Genomic DNA, 24,603 nt, shown 5'->3' on the forward strand with positions numbered 1-24,603 from the left:
ACCAATGCATATGGCAAATAAAATTTGTACGCAAGCAGTAAGACTACAAAATTGCCATTTACACCTTTTTTTTTTTAATTTGAATCACCAAATTTGTCTGTATCTTGGACATTGTATTTCATGTTTTCGACATGTCAAGGACAAGTGAAACCAATGCAACCCAAAAGTCAATGTTGCATATGTAATTCAACTGATCTTATTAACACACTCGAAACAAGTCTCAAGAAAACACTCATGAAACTTATTATACATCATTAAGAATGGTCTCCTGTGATGCATGGAAAACCTTCCCAACCAAAAGGCATGAATTCAGAAAAAGAGTGCTTTTTTAATATTTAGAAAATGACTAAATATTAAACATGGTGCAAAAGACTTTATTTCAAGTCAGAAAAAAATGTTAATACCACATTTGATTTGAAAATTTCAAGCACCTAAGTTCAGAACACCAAACTGAAATTTGTTTTCCAAAATGCATCTATATTCAGCACATAAGCCACGAATTCTCAGGAGAAACTAGAAGTAGCTTTTATTATCTAGTTGCTGCTGATAGCCTTTTCTACTGCCCATCCTTGTTTGGGTTTTGAGTAATCCCAAGGTCTCCTGTTCTCTGTATACCCATATAGTTTCCGGAGCGCCACACGGGCAGCTTCTTCTTCTGCAGCAAGCAGCGTTTCACCAGGACCTTCAGCTATAATCTTTTTATCACTAAAAAGAAAAAAGTACATATAATAATAATAATAAATAAGGATACATTTTCATCATAAAATCCTGAGCACTATACTGTGTACCACGAATAAGGGCTGCTAATGGTTTTTTTTTCCAATGTCTGTGAATACTGAAGGTAATTTCTTTACACATACAAATGTGAACACCTCTGTTGGTGTTTCATTTCAGCTTTTGAAGTACTTTAGCCAGAGACTAAACTTTTTATATGACTTTTTATGCATCATGACAGCAAGTTACTGACAAGGCTCAAGTAGCTTATTTTATATGAAAGTCCCTATATGGTTTCTTCTCTGTAATATCTGGACCAAAGAGCACATGAGTAAAAAAGGCCAAGGTCTTCCCTCCTTCCCTCTCCCGCACATTAAAGCCATTTGACTTGCGATTAATATCGTACTAACCAGTACAACCCAACGAAGTACACTGGCAGAACTGTGTTGACTCCTGACTGCCTGGTAATTCTTGGTTCTGGAGAAGAGATATTTCTCTTGGTCAGTTCTTCCACTAGCAAGCCCATAGGATTGATAACTTCCCAGATCTCAAACAGGTCTTTTCCAATCAGTTGAGGAATTAAAAAATCCTGAACAAAAAATATTTAGAAGTTACAATTAATGGAAAAGGGAATGAAGGCTCTTGCTTATGGTGTCTGCTAATAAAAATACAACATGAAGAGGCATTAATACAGCTAATAGTAAATTGCTAAAATCCATAATGAAAGAGCCCCAGTGGTAGATCACTCCTAAGCAAAGCCAACCAGTGTTACTAAGTTCTGCAGCTCTGCTTCCCATTTAGCCACTTACAGGATGTGCATCGTGGGCAAGGTCAACCTGCTCAACTAGAAAGAAGGAGCAGCACCACCTTGAGAGAAGGACAGGACTCTGAGCAGTAGGTGGGCACTTCAGTGCTATTAGCAGACAGTTCCAACCAGTTGTCCATCGGAGGGTTTTTGGAAACAGGCTGAGCAGAACGTGCAATTCCATGGGATTTTCACCTGTTCAGATCATTCTCTTGCCAGTTAATTCTTACTTGCTCTTACAAAGACCTCAGGACTGTCTTTTATCAGAAATAAGATTTTAGCAGACATTTCTCCGTTGCAAGACTAGAAATAAGTGAAAAGCACAATCGAAAGGATAGTACCTGCCAAAACCACTTGTTACACTGCATTTTAATGAAACAGTAATTTTGAACAGTTTTGTATAAAAATACCCTTATGGGGTTTGCAGTCCTAAGTGCAAGACCTATGAATCCAGCACCTGCTCTATGTAAAATATTTGTAAAAACAGAAAGTATGTTATGTGTGACCTTGCTTGGAACAGTCTCATTATTTGGTGGTTAGCAGAGTAAAAGTTTACTTGTAAGTGTCAGCAAATATTAAAATATCACTGTTATAAACTCAAAGTAAATGATCTTGTGTATTTGAACAGCCTATGCTTTTTCGAAAAGAAAAAAAACAGACAAATAATAGATCTCATTGTACTTTGGCAGGTATCGTTAAACTTCTGCCAACCTCTCTGGATCTCCAGTCATCAGAATATATTCAATTGCTGCTTTTTTTTTCTTGTATTTTCTAACTGAGACCCTTAGATGTTTCTATTATTGTCGTTAGTGCAAAAATGTAAGTAATGACTTACCCTGACAAAGATCCCTGTTTTCTCCGGCCCACTGCTATCAAGCAGGGCTCCTATTACAGCAAAGAACGTCCTCTGCAGCACATTTGGTGGGACAGGAAACTCTGCGCAAAGCGTCAGGTCCTGTATAGACAGGTTCTGAGCCACATAAGACACAAGTTCCTGACTGTTAAGAAAATCGACAAGTGCTCCTATCCCCTTTGCAGGTAAATTTGGGTAGGCGCCTTCAAAACACTGCGTGAGGTAAGAGCGTGAAAAAGATTCCCCTTGTTCCGAAAGTTTAGTATTATCTTGGAGATTCAGGGCAACCGCTTCTTTGTCTAGCCCAAGTCCTTGGCGCCTTGCCTCTTCAGCTTTAATATAACAAGAATTAACAAATGCAGTTTTGAGAAGATCCAAAGAAAAATTTTCATGTAACCGGTGGCTAAAAGCTTGCACCTCTGCATGGTAATCCCAGTTGGGCTTCTCTGATCTACAGATATGGAAAAAAAAAGAGATTCAGAAATAGAATAAGAAGTCACATGTATTGCAAGCACCTTACATTTGAGACTACAAAAGGGAAATGAAAATAAGGATATTATCTCAGGCGCTTCAGAATAAATATAATTTCCTAATTCCTAGACAAAGGAAAAAGAGAATTGTTCTTCAAGATAAAAAAAAAAAGTTTAAACAGATTTCTTTCTGTTAACATTATCAGTTTAGGTATCACCCCCGGGGCCGGGGTCGGTTCCCCCGTCCCCGCCGACACCCCGGCGGCGCCCGCCCCTAACGGCCGCGCCCGCCCCCAACGGCCGCGCGGCGCCGGCCCTCACCGCCGCTGGGGAGGGGCCCGCAGCCGCTGCTGCTCTAGGTAGGCGCGGAGCCAGCGCTTCTTGTCGCGGCGCGGCGGGGTGGCGTGCGCGCCCCGCCCGACCCCGGTCCCGGCCCCGGCCCCGGCCCCGGCCCCGGCCAGGAGCCGCCGCGCCGCCCGCAGGATCAGCCGGGTCGCCATGGCGGCGGTTGGAGCAGGCCGGAAGGAGCCGCCCTGCGCCCTGTCCGCCCGCCGGGAAACACGCCCTCCTCCCGCCTCGTTCCGGGCAGAAGCGTTCCGAGGCGCGGCGCGGGGCGCGCTCCCGCGGACTACAGCTCCCGGCAGGCCGCGCGCCCTGCCGCGCTGCACGCCGGGACGGCGCCGCCGCCGCTACCTGCCGAACAGGTCCCAAACGGCGAGTTTCGGGCGTCCTGCTGCACGGAAACCGCGGAGCTGCGGGAACGCGACCTGCCGCGATGAGCTACGTGCTAGTTGTAGCCTTTCCGGCAGGAATCCACCCCGAGCGCCTTCGCCCCGGCCGCAAGGAGAAGCGCAGGCCTGAACCCCTGCCCCGCGTCTCTTGCTCATGCGCTATCTGCACCTCCAAGACAAAGTCCGTTTCTGCTGCATTAAAAAGGTTTATTTTTTCCTCTTATCCCAACAACTCCCTGTAAGATCTCTGGTAGGAACTGACCCAGCCCTTGTTTGCGCAGCGGACCTTCACCTCAGCGGTCCTGCTACAACCTCCATGAAAATACAGGGACCGCGAAAAGCCGGCGCTTCCCCGGGGCCTCTGCGTCGCTAAAAGCGAAAGGCACACGCTCGGACATTCACGGCGAGGAAATAGGCGCACCAAGTGTCTTAAACGGCCCGTGGAGGCATGTAATACAAGGAACAGGTGAACAAAGCCTTAAAAACAACATATACAATAGTAAAATTCAGAAAAGCACAAGGAAGCAGGCAGAGCAAACTGTACAAAGATACCGCAAAAGCCACGTATCGGATAATCCGGCTGTATTTGATTCATGACAATACGCGAAAACGATGAGAGCAGTGTTCCTTAACCAGAAACTCGGAGGGTTACAGCAAAACCTTCGGGTCTCCTCCTGCCGATGCTTCCTGGATGACCCGCCCTGGCACTTCCCTTTGGGAAGTGGAAATTGGTCTGGCTGCCTGTGCCATCCCCGTCTGTACTGTGGGCTCGCAGCTCTTACATTTTCCCACATACATATTGTGCATCACAGCAGACAGTCATCATCAAAGTCAGGTATTGCTCAGCCAAGCACTGGCCATCTTTCAGTCTTCCAGGCAGTTTATGTCATTCACCTCAGCCAAGGGGAAGAGCAGGAGGAGGAAGAGCAGGAGGAGGAAGCTCCTTGATGGCTGCTGGCCCCCAGCTCCCTGTGTCCCAGTCAGGAGAGAGGCACTGCTCCACCACGGCCCCTGCCACAGGGCTGCCAAACCAACCCCAGCAATTACCCCTGCAGGAGCTGTGGGTGCATCTCTGCCCAAAGGCAGCTGTGATACCACTCCGCATGTGCCAAGGACAGCTCAGAAAGAGCCAGCCCTGTCCTTCTCCTCTGCAGCCAGTGCACAGCATCCTTTCTCACCAGCCTCTGTACTTCTAGGGCCCACAAAAGGTCCTGCACAGACAAAGCTGTCCTAGGAAAGGTTCGTCCAAAGTACTGGTTCGATGTCACTGCTGTCCTCAGTTCAGCTTTCTCCAGGTGCGCTTGCCCCGATGGCTGGACTCAGGCGTGCAGGGAAGCGGCTGCTCCATGCATGAGCAGATGTGCTCACCGCGGCCCTGGGGAAGCCACCAGCACTGGGGAGGCAGTACCATGGCTCAGCGCTCCTCCGCACAGCCCGCCAAGGGTGGTAGCTACCAAAAACATGGTTGCTCGTGCATCTGAGCTGGGGGATCTTTAGACTGACTCACCGTTGTACGTGGGGACACGGGGCTGACCTCCTGTCTAGCCCCCCCCACGTGCCGGGAACAAGCCTACTGCACTCAGGGATGGTAGCACTGCAGCAGGCTACGGGATGCCCACATGCAAGAATAAATGCTACTGTGGAGTTGTTCAGGCCATCACCGCTACTTGCTTCAATGACTGTTAGTTTAGATAAACCCTCCAATAAACAAAGTTTCTTAAAATAACATTAAGCAATGTTTTGAGAGTTTTATTAAATACGCTACATTGGTACCTTGTACTCCATAATCTTTCAATCACTCACAGACTGACTTGCTTACAAACATTTTATAGAAAAACATCTGCAAAATTAAAGTTAAAATAAAAAAAATACATGTTACACACCTCTGGACAATCTGCATGTTAGCAAAGAATACCTTTTATTATTTGACCTGAACATGTGCTTAAACAAGGAACATACTCATGAAACAGGACAAACTCCTTGAATATGGTACATCTCTGTAACTAGTCTGACTAAAGGAAAACAAGTGCAATAATGTTTAACTGCCTCTAACAACAGAACAATAAAAAACAATTTTTATTCTTTTTTAATCCTTTTTACAAACCCATTCCCTTTGTTCTCTTCCCACAACAAAACATCCAGTGATTATTTCTGTAGGTCACTGTCCTTACATTGCAAGAAGCAAATTTCATTTTTAAATCATCTGATCCATATTTACATTGAAGCATGCAAAGGGAGGATCCTGCAAGTATTTTCAATGCAAATCTGTTAAATACAGTATAACTGAACAACAAAGTGTCCCTTTAACACTGCAATTCTATTGCCTTTTTCTGTGGTGAAATTTCCAGTGTATGAATTATAAAACAGCATACAATTCAGAAACAAACAAAACCAAAGAATTTTGCAAATTTTTAATATTTTCAACTATTAAATCCTTTGGAGAGCTGTGTCTAGCGCCGAAACCAAAGCCAGCTATTGAGTAGCCAGAAAGCTACAGTAATCGAGTACATGATCATTTCTCTTTTAGCACGCTCTTTATTTTCTTCTTCCAGAAGTTGTAGACGGCGATTAAGTTTGATTATCTAAAAATAAATAAAGGCTTTTAGTGCTTTATTAAAAAGTGCCAGACTCTCAAAACTTCTGTAAAGGCATACAGAATGAGCATTTTATACAGATGGATTTTAAATACTTGTTAACTTGACTTCCTACCTTCAATGACTAACAACCAGATCTTGCAGTCCCTAATAAACAGGAGCAGAAGGGGAGTCAGAATCTCCAGATTCCCAGATACAGGGTATGTGAAGGCAGTCCAGCAGCAGGTATGGAGAGGATCGCTCACCACAGCTGTTACGGCTTCCTTTGCAGCCATACCATTATATTGCAACAGACAGCCTGCTCCCCTATTTCACCTCTATTTCACCTCACTGTGCTTTACACACCTGTCTTCTTAAGGAGGCAGCATCCACAGCTGTCATGTCATCTGGTGTTCCCTCAAGCGCAGTATCCAAGTTGGAAAGACCATATCTATCAAATAAGTGAGATACAGTTTAGCTGTCTCATCCATATAGCAAAGATGAGCAAATACTACTGGAATGATCATAAAATATGGTATTTTTTGGTGGTGATGGGGAGAATAAAAAAACCCTTTTTTTCCAGCTTTTACAGAGTTGTGTATTTCAATAGGATCCTAACAAAATAAAGCACAAACACATATGAAAAGGGTAAGTGCTTGACTGCATCTGAGCCTATTGCTTTCCACATTTAAATGTTTTTGAAGATTCTCTGCACAGACAGACTTCTTGCTGTGGCTTAGTCTTCATGAAACCTAAAAATTGTCTGAGCTAAAAATGCCAAAGTTGCAAAAAACCTGCAACAGATCCGAAACAATCAAATAAAGACTTGGAAAGAATTGTGTCTTATACTTAGTAACTAGTTAAATACCCCAAGTGGATACCCACTGAAATTAATGATCTCGGGCACAATAATCTTAGTATTTTAGACAAAGACTGAGACTCTTGCAATGAAGAATCTTAGTGCAGAGCCACCACCTGCTGAACTTCAAATGCATTAGAAAGAAGTTTGTTTCCAAAGCACTTCTCAGTTTTCTTAATGAAGCAATTACTTCGTACTTGAAGGCAAGAAAAGTTTCAGAGAAACCATTATTTCTAACTCCAGTGAGAGTTATTTAACTAAATACAGCACATTTATTTTAAGTTGGAGGATGGCAGACAGATTACATTATGTATATGTGTTTTGATCATCTAAATGCTACCTCTTAAGCAGATTCTTTTCCAACAAATAACAGGTAAAAGTAGTTCCTAATGCCACACCTATCGCTGAGTTTCTCATTTACTATCTTAAAGTTTCAATTTCCAGTATTAATTCTCTTTTCTGACTGCACTTTTTCCTATTAGGATGTATGAACAACTGCTGCAAACAGCTTAGGAAACTGAACAAAATATATGTCAAAGCTACCAAATTCAGAACAAAAGACACCTGAAAAGAATGTTTATCATTTAGTTACACAGCTGCATTGTCAACTTTGATATGTACTAATAAGGTTAACATTGAATATAAGTAGAATTCCTTAAGCTTACAGAATGCCCTTAAATGCTGCTAATAGTTTTGCACCGCATGTTCTTTCACTGCTTTTAGGAAACTTCTACAGAACACCCTTAGTTCATGGGTTTTTTTGTTTTGTTTTTTCTCCTAACATACAATTTCTCAAAAGCTTCCCTGTCCCATTGCTCATCAATATGTTGCTGTTGTTTCTAAATGAGAATTGCATTAGCCTGGACTTTGATAACAACGAGATCCTTGAGAAACACTGTATAAAAGATAGGAGATGAACTAGTTTTTGAACAGTGTTTCTTGGGGTTGGAGGGTGTGGAGGGAGAGGGAAACCTTCTCCTGGACAGATCAGGGTAAAATGACTTTTAGTACAGGAATATTTGATTAGGCAATCATTTGTCAAAAGACAGCTCTTTTAAAAACATAATACGGGACAAGAAAAGTTTTGATAATGAATGGTGCAAGTCAAACAATTTCTCATTAAAGCCATTATTAATTTTTTTATACTTAGGAATGCTAATATAATTAAAACAAGACGACTAAACATGAACTTCACTGCAATTTATGCTGCTTACTACTTATAGTTCTTTCAGTTGGGGCAATATTAAAGAGACTGAAACTGGTTTTTATTTCCTCAGTGCTGTGAAGTTCATATCACAAAATCAGCAGAGAAAAGTTATTTAAAAATAAACTTAAGTTCATACTAAAACAGCAGGAACATTTCTATTGTTTAAAAAAAATAATAACCTGATGCTTTGCACAAAAATTCAAGTTTTCTGACAAATCCGGGCAAAAAGCTTTTTTTTTTTTTCCTGCAGATCCATTGGTATCTTTTCTAAAATTTAGGAGGTAAATGGGGAAAGATAACATGAAGAAGAAAGAAAGAAAGAAACTAACACATTTCATATTTCAGAAGGGTGTCTCAAGTTGAGAGATTTTGTGTGTACACAATCTCAGAGACAGTTTAGAAAATGAATTCATAAGCTTTTCTCTTCTCTCAGGTGGTCCTCAGTTGCTTTGCAGAACTCCAACTTCCTTCCTCATACTGTTGTATGAGAAAGACTTATCCAGACTGAAGAGAAGATAAATACGGAAAACCTAAATTCTTTCCTAAAACAAAAAGGCTTGATACTTTAACTGGGTAATGGCCACCTATCCCAAACCATTTGTGACATATACTGCAGATACTGTGGAAAGCAAAGGACTTTATACATCTCCCAGAGAAAGTGCTTGTATCTTTATTTATTAATTTTTACCTACACAGTTGCTCAGTCTTCCATTTCAACTCATTCCCTTTACTACCACAAGTCAATTGAAAGCCAAAGAAACTTCTGCGGAGGGTCTTTTGGTAGCCATTTTATTTATAGCAGATGGCAAAGCAATTAGAAAATCGTCCCCAGGTTCACAGCAGAGGTGACCCTTCTCACCTCTTGGAAAAAGTGAAAAGGCCCGTTGTTTCAATGGCAAGACAGACATTCCTCCAGGTCACAAAAATTTAATATAAATTCACAATATATCACTGCTGCTTTACCAACTTCTGAATATATCTGGTCCAGGTATTAAATCAAGATGGTCACCAGCTAGAAATCCCTTCAGATAATCTCTTTGACCAGCACAAGAACTGAACTGCTGAGTCAGAGAAGAATCACCTGCATGAATCCAGCATCTAATTAAGCAGGAGTGCAATCTCTACTTTGAAGAAACTGGAAAAGTGTGGCGGGAAATGGGAACGAGATATGGAAGGGAATACTTATTTTCCTTAATCCTGACCATAAGACCACACCAAACTTGTCTCCAGTTCCACCTAATGATGTCGATCTACCAAGACAATGGCAGTGAAAATGCATCCAGCTACAACAAACAATCCTAGGCATATTACTGAAAATACCTGCATTTTATGGATATGCTATGACTAATTAAAAGAATAAGGTGATGCAAGGCCAGATTTTCAAGCAAGAGAAAAATTGAGCTCAGCCACTACCAACTGGGAAATACTATGCAGCATACTGCTAATGTAATTTAAAAACCTCCCCGACATATTATGTTGAATCGGAGATCTGCAACACATTCTATCTGTTAGACATGGGGTTTTTGCAGGTGAATTGGATGGGCAAGAAGAAAGGGTCTAAAGTACCTCTAGAGTCGAGATGGACAATATGACATTGAGCATTATGTTTAAAACAAAGGACTTCCAGAAATAGGGAAACTTAAGTCTGAATTTTAAAATCTGAACTAGTGTATCATGACTAACAAAAAAATACTCTTTACCTGGTGTTGTCATGATGAGGGTTAGAGGAAGTGGTAGCAGCTGACCCACCACGTAACACTGGCCTACAGCAGGTTTTTGTAGACAGAAAGCACAAGACAGAAACATGAAAGAACAGACAGAGAGAAGAGGTAAAACACACAGAACAAAGGAACATCAAAATATTTCCTATTTATATTGTATAATATTTCAATACAATATAGTATCTAATATGTTGTAAATTATACTTTTATATTTCTCTTATTTAATCAACACAAAGTGTATGCAGCTGTCATAACATGTAGGCAAATTGTTCATGGTATAGCTTCATTTATGGAAGATGTGCTGTTGGAATAAAAGTTTGGAAGGAGGGTATCAACCTTATAACCATGGGAAACTTCAGATTTCAAAAAAAGCCCCCCCAAAACAAAACCCCACCCAACAACTATGAAACAACAGAAAATATATATCCACATATACTTATGAAAGCCTTCTTAACTATCTTCTCAAGCTCCTCTCCTCCCACTAAGGAAAGGGGTGTTTTTAACCTTTTCTTTGTTCATCTAAGCTAGATTTAATTCAGAAAATTTGAGCTAGTAGCCTAAAGACCTTATATAGTCACAAGAGAGGTAGATCTCTCCAGAAGTGACTAAAAACTTAAAGTAGCTGGTATGAATATCCCTTTAAGTGTTGCTCTTTCAATTTCTTTGTTTCCTTTTCTTTCTCTCTGCCTAAAAAAGAAAAAAAGGTTAGAGCTTTCTAAGTTGCTGCAACTATATAATATGCCTTAACTAAGCAGGAAGAAGCTATTGCATTCTGATTTTCTTAAGACATGAGCACCAGCAGTAGCTTCTGACAAGCCAGTACTATGTATTTTCAGTACCTCTGGTAATGAGGCATTTATGTTGTGTAATAAACTCTTCAAGGGCCTGAGAAATCTTTTTTCAATTTCTTTCATTTCTCCAGTGCCAGCAGCAGGTATTTGTAGCCCATATTTAACCCAAGTACACTATGGGCTCTAAAATAAAAATAAAAATAAAAGGGAAAGAAAAAGAAAAGAGAGAACCTAGGCATTAAGATCTTTAGACCAGGTATGTGTAGAAGGCAGAGGCTTGGTACTGAGGTAGCTGGGAGAATACTGTGGTCTGGCTTGGAAATGAACAACCTCTGTGCAAAAATATCATTACAACTAGCTTCATTTAAAAGGATCAGGATCTAGGAGCCTCAGTATGTACTTGGCACAATACATACTGGGATCAGGTCCTGCTCTAACTAGCACTATTTAAGTGCTCCAGTTGCAGAAGATCTATATGCATCCATAAAATTAAAAATAAAGAAGTCCCATTGTGTGGCTAGCACACAAGATAAGTCAGTAAGATGTTATTTTACAAAACAAAACAAACTATTCCCAAAACACAGAATAAATTAATATTCTTACCAAGTGAGTGGAATCATACAGAAAATTATCAAAAATAAAATTTGTATTTTTTAATCAGCAAAATAATTCACCTGGTCTAAAGATTTGTCCGACAGATGCTAGAACTAAATAGTTGCAAAAAAAAAAAAAAAAAGCAAACAGCAGCTAGGCAATAGATTGCAGAGTTTCTCCGCAAACATAAGTCACTTGTAATTGGCAGATATGCTACCATCAGCATGCCAATCTCCAGCACGCATTTTCCATGCCATCTAACACAGGACAATAACAGTTCTTCTCATTACACAAAATCCAAATGTTCTCTAACACTCTAAAATCTTGGCCTTCTTGGTATTTTGTGGCAAAGTTAAGGTTTTGTAGGTGCTGTAGAAATAATCAGAACTAATTTACACACTACCCTTCCCAAGAAAAGCCACATGCTTGGAGGTAGCTGAGGGCTACAGCATGGAAGGGGAGCTAGAGCACTCGGGGTTCTCTCCAAAACAGGCACTTAATTTCATCTAAAGATAAGTCTTTAATCCCACTTCCCAACACAGCCAAGTTCATTTAAGAAGCTGCACATGATTTCTTTCTTTGCAGTTCACATTTTATTTCTTTTTCAGGTGGACCCAAAAGAGCCACCAGAATATTCTCCTGCCTCTTCCACCCTATTTACTTGCTTGGTTCCAGATATCAATAAATAAACATTCCTTATAGCTCAGTGACCTCATAGGTGAGATTGCCTTACCCCCAAAATCAGCACCAAGTTTTTCTGTAAATATATAATACACTTTCAGTCAAGCTATTAAATACATGGCCTTCTTTAAAAAAAATAATTTATGCCAAAAGTACATTAAAATTTTGAAGTTCCTGGCTACCTGTTTCAGTTACCATCCTAAACATTAACACATGACCAGAAGAAGCCACAACTCTGAGGCCATGTATATTCAGCACTTAACTATTTCACTGCAGGTACAGTGGCAGCCCACAACATGAATGGAGCACACACTAACGCAATTTAACAGTGGGAAAACAGGCAATAATGAAATGGCCAAATGAACGTGGTTTGTCTTCCTCTGTTTAGGACAGAGCATGCAACAGAAATACCACAATAAAGATGCAGTCATAGACACATGGTCTGGGAGGAAAACAACAGGAATGGATAATCTAGGTATCCGGGTCCAGCTTATGCTGTTAGTGCGCACAGGCATGAGGGACTGCGGCCAGCACGTTCCCTTTGTTCAGCAGAGGTAGCAGCTGTACGTTAAAACTCTTCTGGAAACCTCAGAAGCGCCACAAGGATGGGCATTAGGACTATATGGAAGTGATCTGGCGGTGAATTGGCTAAAGAAGCTCAGCTTCTCCAGTATGGAAAGGATTTGTGCACTGAAGAATCGCAATGACAGGCTAAAACTGCGCTCTCGGCTTGCCTCAGTGTTATGTGCAGGTACCTCAACAAAGCAATTGGCTACTATTTTTCCCAGGCTTCCTCACACCTGCAGACTGACCTCATTTTCCTTTGAGCCCACAGTACCCCAACCCAAAGTCACATGTAGTCCTGTCCTATGGTCTTATCTCACACCCCATTTTGTCTGCTTCGTTAACTTGCTCAATATAAAGAATAATCAGTTCCTGAAATGTTATCAGATCAATGTTAAGTCTGGCATTTGAGGAGGATAGTGGCTGTTTAGAAAGGGTTATCCTGAACAAAGGAAGTACTGAATAAGCTCCTATACTTTTCTCCTAAACAAAAATTGCATTGTTTTCTAAGAAGTTTTTGGTCCAAGTGGTGAAGTGGTCAGATAAATAAAATGCAGGAAAAAAAAAGGCAATTTCATATACGAATGAAATATATATATATCATATATATGTATAACATTATATATATGTATATATATCATATATCATGTTAAGATCTGCACTTTAGTTATTAAGACATTTCTAAAATCTCCTTAAATGCAGCTTTTTCTTTGCCTAGAGCATAAAAGAAGATCAGCCTTTAAAAGACACTAGTTTTAGCCCTGCATTCAGTCTACAGAAGGTGGCAGAAAACTGCTTAGAAGCAGCAGGTGGAACTGACCTAGGTCCTTGTCCCAGCTGAAGGAAACGCAAGAGCAAACAGCATGAACAGCGATCTTTAAACTGTTGTTCATTTGAATAGCCTACAATGCTAGCAATGCTGACAAAACTTGAAGTAATTCATTATTTGCAGCAATACAATCAGCACCTACCGTTAGTAGTTTTAGAAGATTGGAAAACAATTGGAAAATTTTTTGAGAAGAGAAAAGCAAGCCATGAAACAAGTTAAAAGTATTTCCAGTGAATAACACATAGTCAAAACTTGTTCATTTTAAAAGATCTCTTCTAGTAATAAAGATCTAAAAAAGGTTAAAATATATCAGGTTTACTTTGAAATAGAAAGCACATTACATAGAGCAAAAGAACACAGTGCAGTTTGAAACAATTTAACATGAACAACATTTTGCAACCATGCAAGTGGATCATCCAAATTTCACATTCCTATGCCAGTTGTAGAATCACAGTGGGTATCTAAATACTCAGCCACAAGAATACACTTTTACACTTTATTGATAATTTCAAGGCTTTTGGCAAGATTTGCTCATAGGTGGATAGCAACAGTTTCCAGTTTCTTCTAGGAAACTCAGTAAGGATACCTCAAAAAAAAACCAACAAAAAACCAGAAAGAATAATGCAGCTTTTGAAGTGCTCAGAACCCTGGAAATTATTTGGTAATTGTGAAATAAGTTTGAAGTGTATACACACAGGCAAAGATTTATATTTTCCAGAATCCAAGTAAACATGGGCAAGAACATGCCTATTGGAAATGAGGAATAAAACCTGTTAGCTTCACTGCAGACTGTGGAAAGGATCAGAATTTCAGTCTACATTTTAACAGGGACCCTTGGCAAAATATGCCTAGTGAGTGCTATTAAGCACAGACAGTAGAATTCCTCCTTATCTGTAAGCCTTAACCTTGCAAAAAAGTTATAATTCCAGCTAACCTTTTAGTACTGACAAGAAAAAGGTTATTACTATCCACCAAACTTTTGACAGCCACCAAAATCTTAACAGCTACAGTTTGAAATGTCAAGGATTCAGATGGGGTTAAACACCCAACTCACAGGAACTGAGCATCTAATTTTTCTTATTTTTTATTTTTTTTAAGTTCAGGTTATGAGCATGAAGGTCAGCAAGTCTGGAGCTCTGCACAATTCAGGTATCTTAAAATGGGCAATTATATATTGTTGTGGCAACAAACATGGCGAGCTAGAGGACATGCCAGTTTGAAAACCAACCACACACACACAGACATGCACAATAAGATTGGCTTAATAGTGACATTTTCTTACCAAAACAACTAAAAAGGAAATCATTTAACTTCAACACTACAAAATATTAAGAGTGCTGCCGGCATATTAGCAACCAGAAGCAGAGGGCGAATTTGAAAGGACTTCCTGACACAGACAGGCAATACTGAAAGAAGAATGAGTAATGCTTCCCAGTGTCTCCAATTCGACCTCTCAGCAAGGACTAGGGACGAGCCGTGTGCAATTCTTATCTGGATCTCTGTGTTCACATACTATTGAAATGAAACATTGCTTTTGGTAAATTAACCTTGCCATTATTAGTCTTTATAAATGCTCCTAGAGTATTGAACATTGCATCCTTGCAATGCTTAAAAGTGCCAAATCAAAACAGTCCAAGGATTCAGCAAGTGGGCAAAACGCCACTGAAGAGAGTGGAAATACGCTGATCATAGCAAGGCTTGTTTATCCATCAAAGCAGAGAGGGCACTGAACAGAGGAGCAGCCAGCTTCTCATCAGACACGTCTTTCCTTTCTTGTTCCCTAGCAAATACCCAGCAGAGCGATGGTCACCATCGGTCACATCGCAACAAGAGACAACTAGTCAGAATATAAACTGACGCAGTCTAAAGTCCTGGCACATTTCCAAAAGCAGCATCTGCTATGTCTGCTTAATATTCTACCTTATTGCTGTACATTTGCTTCAATCAATTATGACAATATCAACCCAATCTTATTGATTTGTGCTGTTACTCACCAACAGAAAGTGGTAGACAAGGCTAATAAATTTACAGCCTTGGGATCAAGCATTAATTGCAGAAAACATTGACAACCTGTGAACAGCACAAACCCTTGCGGCCACAAATTAACACTTCCTATTTTGATTCTTATTTGGAAGGAAATCAAAACAATGCTATGTTTGATTGAAACCCAGGAGCACTGTGAAATGTGAATTTTGGACAATATAACTGCGCATGAATAGTGAAAGCAAAAGAAAGCAAAGCAAATAATTTCATCTCATTATTTAGTAAACAGAAACCACACTCCACTATAAAGGAGGGAAAAAAAAAAAAGCAGCAAAAGCTGGCAGAATCAGTGACAACCAATCACCTGCGATTTTCATCCAGCACATCCAAGACCTGCTGGTAAGCCCTACGAGTGGAAGACTGGATAAACGACAAAATGCCACGAGCAGAGTAAAGATTAGTTCCATCTTCAGGTAACATATTGGGAGGACAGACACGAGCCTGTTGCAGTGATGGTGTCACACTGTTCGTACAAGCATAGTAAATGAAGAGAGAAATACTGCAGTCAGATTTTAAATTAAAAAAAAAAAAAAAAGCTTTTCAGATAGTCCCCATTTCAAAATTTTTATTGCTTGCTTTTGGTTTTACCTCTCTCCCACCATTACACAGTAACACTCCCAAATTGCAGTGATATAGGAATCATGAGCTACATTTGTATATGCTCTTCAGAAACATACACATATCATAATGAAAGGGTGAGTTTTGATCTGTTATCCAGGATATATTTATAAAGTCCTTGCCCAGCTAAGTCTGTACTTGCTGAAGTCAGCGGTCAAGCCCTAACTGACATGAAAGAAGTGTTTTACGAGCCTTGGCTTTTTTAAAAATCCTACCCACAATCTCCTTTGAAAACACGAGTCTGTTTCAATAAGGAGAATCTCACAGAGTCTCTGCAACAGGCAAGGATTTTTTCTTAACACTGACTAAAGATCAAGATAGTATTTTGTGTGTGAATGAAGTTTAAAGGCAACTGCAGGAAATTCAAAAGAAGCACAGAATTATCATAGTGACAACAAATTACACGATCTAAATTTTTGACCGTGAGGCAAAAATAATACTTAAAAAATACACAGAATAAAAATGCAAACATGACAATTTTGGTTTACAGGATTATACAAACCTCATCTCTATCAGACAGAAATGAACTCTGATAAACTGCCTTTGCTTTCAGATTTTTCTTCATGTTCAACCTGACATTATCCACATTGGCTTTCACATATCAAGGTACTTTGTTTAAAAAAATAAAACATAGAAATTTTAATTAAAAAATTTTTAAGTCATTCTGTTAAGTTAGGTGTTAATATGTAATGACAAAAGAAAGTGTGAGTCACTGTACACTTTAAATCTTGGGATAGTTTTTACACCAAGATTATTATCTATGATTCAACACATTTCCTTCAGTCTTCTTTGCTTCCCACTTATGCTTTGCTCCAACAGGTTTTGGAGTTACAATATGAATCTTCCCACCCTTATCGGCATTTTTAAGAAATCATTATATTCCAGCAAAGCATTAGTGGCTGGGTGCTTGGAAGCCGGCTTGATATTCAGATAATCTCCAGCTCAGTCAGAACTCCAGCTGTCTAGATACTCTTATTTTGAATGGAGTTATTCTGCTACTGGCTGTCACCAAGATTACAAAACTGAGCAAGAAAGAAAAGACAACTAAAAAGACTTCAAAGCCTACAAAGATGTCACTTCACCCACAGAAGGGCACAGTCATCCTGAGCTTCAAGAGAAGTGCAAAGACTGCAGCAGCTGCTGCTTCACTGATAATGATCAGTATTTATTAACTGAAGTGTAAATATCTTTGCATGCTTTAAGTTTGGACCCTCCCCCCCCAAAAAAAAAAGTAAAAAGGAGGAAAAAAAAAACCAACAGAAATAAACATCTCTTTTGCTTCTTTACAGCTTCTGCTGTTCTCTAAGACTCAGAGAATTCATCTTCTTTCTACGCTTACTATGACTTCTGTTTCGCAATCAATGGCAGTTTGACAGCCACACTATTTTACTCTTGAATTGGACTGGAAATCCCAATATTCACTAGAAAATAATCTCAAGAAGCAAAGACAAGTAGGGAAATACTGACACTCAAGTGAATCTATGAGACTTTCTATTCTGTGTGAATTTCCTGGCTTGAGGCAAATGAAGAAAGAGCTGAAGGCATACCTTGAGGGAAGAGTTGAAGGCCTGAAAGCATAGTATATTTTATATTAAAAGTAATTTTTCTTATCCTAATGGAAAACATGACCTCAGGAACTTATAGAATAGGTTGAATGACATCTTAAAAAAGTTAATACACAGAGAATTTAGACATATTACATACTAAAGGATGTTACAGAACTCCTACCCTCCGGAATGCTACTACTATAAATACCACAGTAATGTTATATGCATACAAAGGCTTCTGTAGATACTACCTATTGAACTAAAACTGCACAAATTTCTCTTGAAGCAGTTGCATCATTCACCTGTGCTGAGTAAATGGGAAGTTTTACAATAAGGAAAAATCAAGGCAGATTTCAGAACTAGATAATTCCTCAACCTCTGGTCTAGTCATTGGATTGCTATATGCTCATTGCTTTATAGGTGGCTTGTAAGAGGATGCAGTTTCAAGAGATTAATTATTCTCTTAAGAATTATGTAAACTCATAAAATATTTAATTTAATTTAGGAGATTACTTAAATCTATTTTCTCCTGGGTATGACCTGAAATTATTCAGTTTTCTCCATAAGGCCATTGCTAACTTAGTATCCTTCTAAATTGCATAGCAAGAGAGAGACCTCTCTTTTTTTGGTTCTGTCTGAAAATGAGAATTACTATATGAGAGGCTCAAATTTCAGGATTAGGGAATATGGAGAGAAACAAAATAAGAAAAGTCAAATTCCTTTTCTATGCTCCTTTCCCAGGATTCAAAAATATTCACTTGTAAACTTGTGGTAGTCCTCTGGACTACTGCAGAGACTATGGAGAAGCAATATTATGAAGCAAACATACAATGTACAAATCTGCCAAGGTGACATAAGAAAAATTCTAATATTTAACATGATTATTTATCATTAGACATTGTAGCTATCCCCCTTCTCTCCTCCATTTGCAGTTAAATGCTCTTAGCCCTCAGTACAATTTTGTTTCAGATTTCTGAAAATGATTCTATATACAGCTCCAGCTAATTAGTACTGTAGCATTCTCTTGTTATGATGCAAGCACCAGTAGGGAATATGAATTTGGAACCAAAACAAACAAGAAATTACAGAAATAACTAAGGAAGAGCTCAACAGTATTCTACTGTATGTAAGGTTTCTAGCTTAGCAGTAACTTCCAAAAGCCTGTTCAAAACATTTATGATGTATACAGGGCAATGGGTTTATTTCAGATATTCCTCTGACTCACAGTTCCAGAAATATCAAATGAGCTGTAAACAGATTTAACTAATGAAAGTTGCTTTAGATTCAATCATAGGGATAGACTGTGTTCTCATTAAAGATGTGCACACCATCACCTCTTCCCCCCACAGCTTGCCTGAAGAACAGCATTTCTCAAACTGTGAAACTAAATTCTCTAGGGAGATGTGAATTTTCATAAGGGAAAGGCAGGAGAGAGCAGAAAATTAAATACTCTGCTTTTTCATCCAGTCTTGGCGGTTTGTTTACTTCTGATTCAGAAACAGAATCCTTGCATTCAGCACTGGCTGCCAATGGCCAATGAAAGGAAAAAAAAAGAAAAGAAAGCTTTGTTTCTTCAGCTAATCAAAAGCAGCCAAAGAACAAAGAATCAAACAGACTAAAGCTATTTGAAATTAATCTTTTTATTTATAAATCTATTGTTAGTTGAAGCTCTCCTTTCCTTCTGCCTCCAGGTATTTTTCCCTGTGTATCCTACACAGGGAAATGACATGGCAAAGTTTGAGAAACCCTGCAGCAAAATTAGAAACCAGGCATTCAGTGTAGCAAAGGCTGTTTCAGATTTTATGTTCTAAACTACTGATACTTAGGCAGAAAATTAGTATTGCAGAGAGCTATATAATTAAACACACTCTTGATTTTCATATACCAGGTAATATTTAGGCTTACGTGCAATCCTTAGTCGAAAGAGGTGACTGGAACCGTGGCATTTTATTTCTTGGGACAGTATCTGATCTGTGCAACCTTGAATAATAATTGTAATCTCTTAAGTAAGCATCCTTATAAATAGAGGGGACGTAACTTAGAGAGCTGTCATCATTGCTACACCAATAGATAGTTACTTTACAAGCAGATACCTACTTGTTAGCCTCCATTTTTTAAAAGCATTTGAGAATTACTGTATTTAATGAAGCCTAACTCCCAACAAATTCTCAGAGCAGTCACTGCATGCAACTGTATGAGAAGAGGAGAAAAACATCAAAAAATTAACAACTATCTGTACCATATGGAGAACACAGTAATAAGGAGCAAAGCCAACTCCTTTGCTTCAGTCTGACAAGCTTTTCCAGAAAGTTTAATTGTGTCACTTTTGTAGGTCAGGCATTGAAATTTTACACAGTACATTCGAACATTTTGTCTGAGGAGGACAACGGTGTCCCACACTAACACTTGAGTATGCTCCTCTTTAGAAAGCAAAAGTTTTGAATGACAGTGCTCTATAAGCATTCTCAATGGGGCTCTTATCAAGGCATCTGAGTAGACTATCATGTCTATCAGTAAGACTAGACAGAGTTGAATCAAGAAGGTTAAGAGAAACAAACATTAAAAAGCAAGGTATTTTCTTTGATAGGAATTAAATATTTGAAGTAGCTTGAAATTAGCTGTAAAATCTGGACTATTTTTCCCTACTTGAAGTTGTGAACCAGACTCGCACAAACACAGGAATAAAACGCTGACTTTTGTCAAGTCAGTTAGCATACCGTAACACTTGTTACTGTAGAGGTAAAATATTTCAAACATTACATGAGCTTAAAAGACATGCCAGTTTTGATGAAGCAGCAATATTTCATTATGATAATCAGAACAAGGATGATCTTTTCAGCCAACAACACTGGAAATAAGAACTTTAGGAGCAGCTGGTTTCTTGAGTTTTTGCATCACAGTGAAAAAAGATTATTTCTAGAGGGTAAGGAAAAGAAATTTAAGTGATATAACTGAGACATAACAGGTATAGAATTAAATCTTCTGTAAAGAATACATTTATAGTAGAATTTACCTATTTAAATGGTCTAATTTATCAACAAGGGAATTAAACTTAGAAGAAATCTATCACATTGACCATGCACCTCTAACAAATAGTAGTGTCAGCTAGGTGATAACCAGAACCATTTGAGGTAGCATAATTTACACCAAATTGGTGTGTTTGCTTGTACTGACTATTTTGAACCACGGAATAACACTTCCACATGGGTATCTTTTCTGAGGTGGCTACCACAGTGAAAACAGAATGCCACGTTATCAATTTTGTTTGTACAATTGTGACTTATAATTTTATTCAGATGGTGCTTGTAATTTTTTTTGCAGTTTACCGCATATTCTCTGTGGGCTTAAATTGTGAAGAAATGGGAGCAAAGCGATACCTTTTCACCAAGTACTAAAGACATGTATGGCTCACACAAATGCAGGAAAGCCAAGTTCCACCTTGAACACAATAATTTCATAAGATAAATTCACAGAACATTATTCTGAGAGCTAGCCAGGTTCAGTCACATTCTCTACCTGGAGACTGACAAAACCTGGATGAGGGAGAAATGTCAGACTCAGCATCACTAAAAATACCACAGCATCTTCAGAATGATTGATTTTTGTTTGTTTGTTTTTTGAATGGTAGCGAGTCAAAAGGAGAAGCAAGGATGACAGAAAAAGCAACAATTTGTAGGAACCTCAGTAATTTCAAAACAGATGATCTACACACGAGGCACAGTATAACTTCTGTCATAATAAAACAAGTACTTGAGAAGGCAAGGGACATAGGAAATTCTATTAAAATGTGTGCAGGTGAGCAAGTGTGGAATGCTAGAGTGAAGAAGGATAGGTTCTTCCTCACTGTCAGTAGAGTGCAGCTACAGCAGGCTCAGCATTAGCAAGCTGTTAGTGTTTGTACAAACAAAACAGGAGCGATTCTGAATCAATCTCACGACAGGAATATTCTGAAAACAGAAAGTGTTGCACATCAAACAAATTCTTTGCACTCATCTGAATCAACTTCCTTACTAAACCAAAGGTAGCAATAAGGACCAACTTCATGGAAAGACTCTGCCTGTGAAGTCACTGAGAATATTCCTATGCTTACAGCATTAACATCAAAGAATTGCCAACTGGGAAAGGACTGGACATCCTTAACTGTATTTCCTAACTCTCCTTCTGAAAATGAGACCACAACTGCAGCACTGGGCACCACAAAAAACTGGGCATGGATGCTGCCTTATTTACATACCCTTATGGGATCGTTCTGATAACATTTCTGATGTTATTTACTTGATACAGACAGTCACATGTATCAACAATGGTTGTGATAGCTTCTTTCAAGTGCAAATGCAGATAAATAACTATCAAATCTGTTTTCCCAAATTATTCATCAGCCTAAAATTTATACCATTTTCCTAAAATACACTGATAATGGAAACGGACCAGCATTTGAAGTTTCATTTATTTGACAGATGCTATGCAAGTATTAGCATGGGCACTGCAAGAATAAAAAACTGATCTCCAGATGTGTCAGTTGTCTGGGTTTTTGTGTATGACAAACTGAATCATGCATACTACCAGTTACACACTCCCATGATCACATCCTTTTTAATTTAAAGGATTCCTAGTTCTTATTGTATTGCTAAGCCTCTTTGAAGGACTGCATGTAGATTAAGCAATTGTGCTAGCAAATAATACATAGTTTTAAACCAATAAATCCACATATAGCTACAGGGTCACAGCAAAGCACACAGACGAGTTTTTGCCAGTATTTAGGATTTTTAGGTTTCAAGAAGTCCAAACATATGTAAGAAATATCTCACAGCTGGATAAATCCAGTGAGGGCTGATTTTACCAATTTCTCTCATAGTCAGCTAGGCAGATACTGCCCGTGACTTTCAGAGAAGTACACAAACCTGGGGAGCAAGCATACAGTGATTTCAAGAAACTGCAAGAATTCATATGCCATCTTTTTTTCCCACAAGTGCAGCAATGTATCAAAGACTGATGTTACCAGCTCTGCTTTGCCAACAGGGTAAATTGACTGACAAGCAGCTTCCACCATGGGGAGACCATCTATTCCAGCATGCATCAAATGCAGACTATCAAACAGGCATCTAAAGGCCACTCCTGCGGTGTGTTTCTACTACATCTGGTCCAACATACTCTAACTGGATAACCAATGCCAAACGGACCTGGGGCACTTAATACGCAGCTAGAACATTGCACACCAAGTTGATCAGGAGCTTATGAACGTGAATCTGTTCTGGCCAACTCAGTGAATATATATGACTCAGTAGGGCTTCAGTATCTAGAGATGTGCAATCTGTAAGCTTGTATGAACCAAAGAAACGACAAATAAGAAGAGGATGTTATGCAAGAACATTTTCATGAAGATTTGGAGGAAGGAAAGGAGAGTTATAACATCCATCTGAAACATACATCAGAGTGATATTAATTTCACCCATTTTAGACACAAATTAACTCACAGGTGGACCACATGTATGTAATGCATGTAGACCCTCCTAGTGCCCCTACTGTAAACAGAAGAAAACAGGCATTTCTAGGACATAATTCACTTGATCTATTTCAGACTAAAAATAGGTACACTCTAAGTAGGTCAGATGAAATGCACTAATTTTCTTCTATTTACTGAAAATGGAATTTAGGATGATTAGCTCAGTATGGATGTTTGTGTTACAGAGTCTACATTTGGACAGATGAATCCCATTCTTAGGTCTTATATCTAACATTTTCATCAGGGGAAGTATTGTGTGATTTCTTTATGACAGCTGTGTTAGGAATCATTTTGATCAATAAATATATGAAGTCTTATATTGAAAAAACAGTTATTGCCAGGTGGAAGGATGTTGTCACTTAGAATAATATGTTTAATCAAAGATTATCATATCTAATCAGAATATACAGACATATATGTCTCCAGAAAGCACCATCAGAATTGCTACCTCAGATGGTATCAATAGATGAAGTTTCTGATTCTAAATGGTACTTGCCATTTTGGTCTCAAAAGATTAAGATACACTGACAGATTCCAATACATAAAGCATATAGATACCAAAGTAAAATGACTTATTGCAATATTTATGAGACATAAACATATTTCTTTGTTATTATATAATGTTTTCTTTCGTAGGCAGCAGTCAGAGAAATGGGAACATTTCTAATGCACAAAGAACTCAACTACTTTGAGCAAATAATCTGAAAACTCAGGAAAAAAAATATTATACCGGATAAGGAACCGAAAATCTCTTATATTCAGAGGCTGACAGATACATGAAAGAGCAATTGACCTAAAGTAACAATTTACATTAATGGTAAAAACATTAAATCGACAAATCCTCCCTCCACCCCAAACACTCCCACCCATCCAGTGTAGGAAAACTACTTCACAAATGAGTCACCTAACTAAAGAAAAGTGTAAAAATTAAGAAAAATGCTAGCCTTATAACGTTTAAAACTATGTACCTGCCACAACACACAAAATATTAGTTAGAAAAGCAATTATGAGGAGATAGGGAAGAAATATGCAACAAAGGTATAGTTGTGTCACTGCACCCCATTGCTCTACTCACATGGAATCATTTCGGGCCAGCTGCCCATTCTGCCGAGCGGCATTTTCACTCATGGAGCGTTCTCTCTTCAGTCTTCCCACTGAGCGGACCTATGTAAAAGGGGAAAAAGAGGGAAATAAAAGGCAAGGAATTCCAGGAGAATCTTAGGAGTTTAGCACTGAAGATTTATAAGCTTGATTAGCCCTCAGATACAAATGCATATTTTCATAGGTTTCACAGTGATTAGGAAGAAAACATCTGATGACAGGATCCGATATTGGTACATTTAAAAATCAAGCTTCAAACTTGTTGCAATCCTGCCCTCATCTATCCACATGATCTGGTACCAAAATGTATAAACAAACAGAACTTTCAATGTGCAAGGAAGCAATCCACTATGCTTAATATTATTAATATTTCTACTGTGTTTTATGAGTCTAGGGAAT

General features: G+C 38.9%; 2 protein-coding genes across 7 annotated transcripts in view; both read right to left on the bottom strand.

Annotated features, from left to right (window-relative positions):
• Positions 1 to 353: 353 nt before the first annotated feature.
• MRPL44 (mitochondrial ribosomal protein L44) lies at positions 354 to 3,342 on the bottom strand. Its single transcript, XM_067301900.1, has 4 exons — positions 3,164 to 3,342; positions 2,355 to 2,823; positions 1,125 to 1,303; positions 354 to 705 (listed from the first exon to the last, which is right to left on the bottom strand). Exons 1-4 carry the CDS (start codon positions 3,340 to 3,342, stop codon positions 534 to 536), a joined length of 999 nt encoding a protein of 332 aa, XP_067158001.1. The 3' UTR covers positions 354 to 533.
• Positions 3,343 to 4,002: 660 nt separating this feature from the next.
• The window catches only part of MFF (mitochondrial fission factor), a 28,698-nt gene continuing 8,097 nt past the window's right edge, over positions 4,003 to 24,603 (bottom strand). The window contains exons 4-9 of one of the 6 annotated variants that reach the window (XM_067301901.1): positions 24,179 to 24,267; positions 19,506 to 19,580; positions 15,740 to 15,898; positions 9,913 to 9,975; positions 6,513 to 6,597; positions 4,003 to 6,155 (exon numbers count right to left, since the gene is read on the bottom strand). In XM_067301901.1, the coding sequence (XP_067158002.1) occupies positions 6,024 to 6,155; positions 6,513 to 6,597; positions 9,913 to 9,975; positions 15,740 to 15,898; positions 19,506 to 19,580; positions 24,179 to 24,267 (603 nt within the window). In that variant the 3' untranslated portion in view covers positions 4,003 to 6,023. The remainder of the gene's footprint in view (positions 6,156 to 6,512; positions 6,598 to 9,912; positions 9,976 to 15,739; positions 15,899 to 19,505; positions 19,581 to 24,178; positions 24,268 to 24,603) is intronic. The other 5 variants (XM_067301903.1, XM_067301905.1, XM_067301902.1 and 2 more) reach the window with 5 other exon arrangements.

This window comes from Apteryx mantelli, chromosome 9 (genome assembly GCF_036417845.1).
Source record: "Apteryx mantelli isolate bAptMan1 chromosome 9, bAptMan1.hap1, whole genome shotgun sequence".
Classification (NCBI taxonomy): domain Eukaryota; kingdom Metazoa; phylum Chordata; class Aves; order Apterygiformes; family Apterygidae; genus Apteryx; species Apteryx mantelli.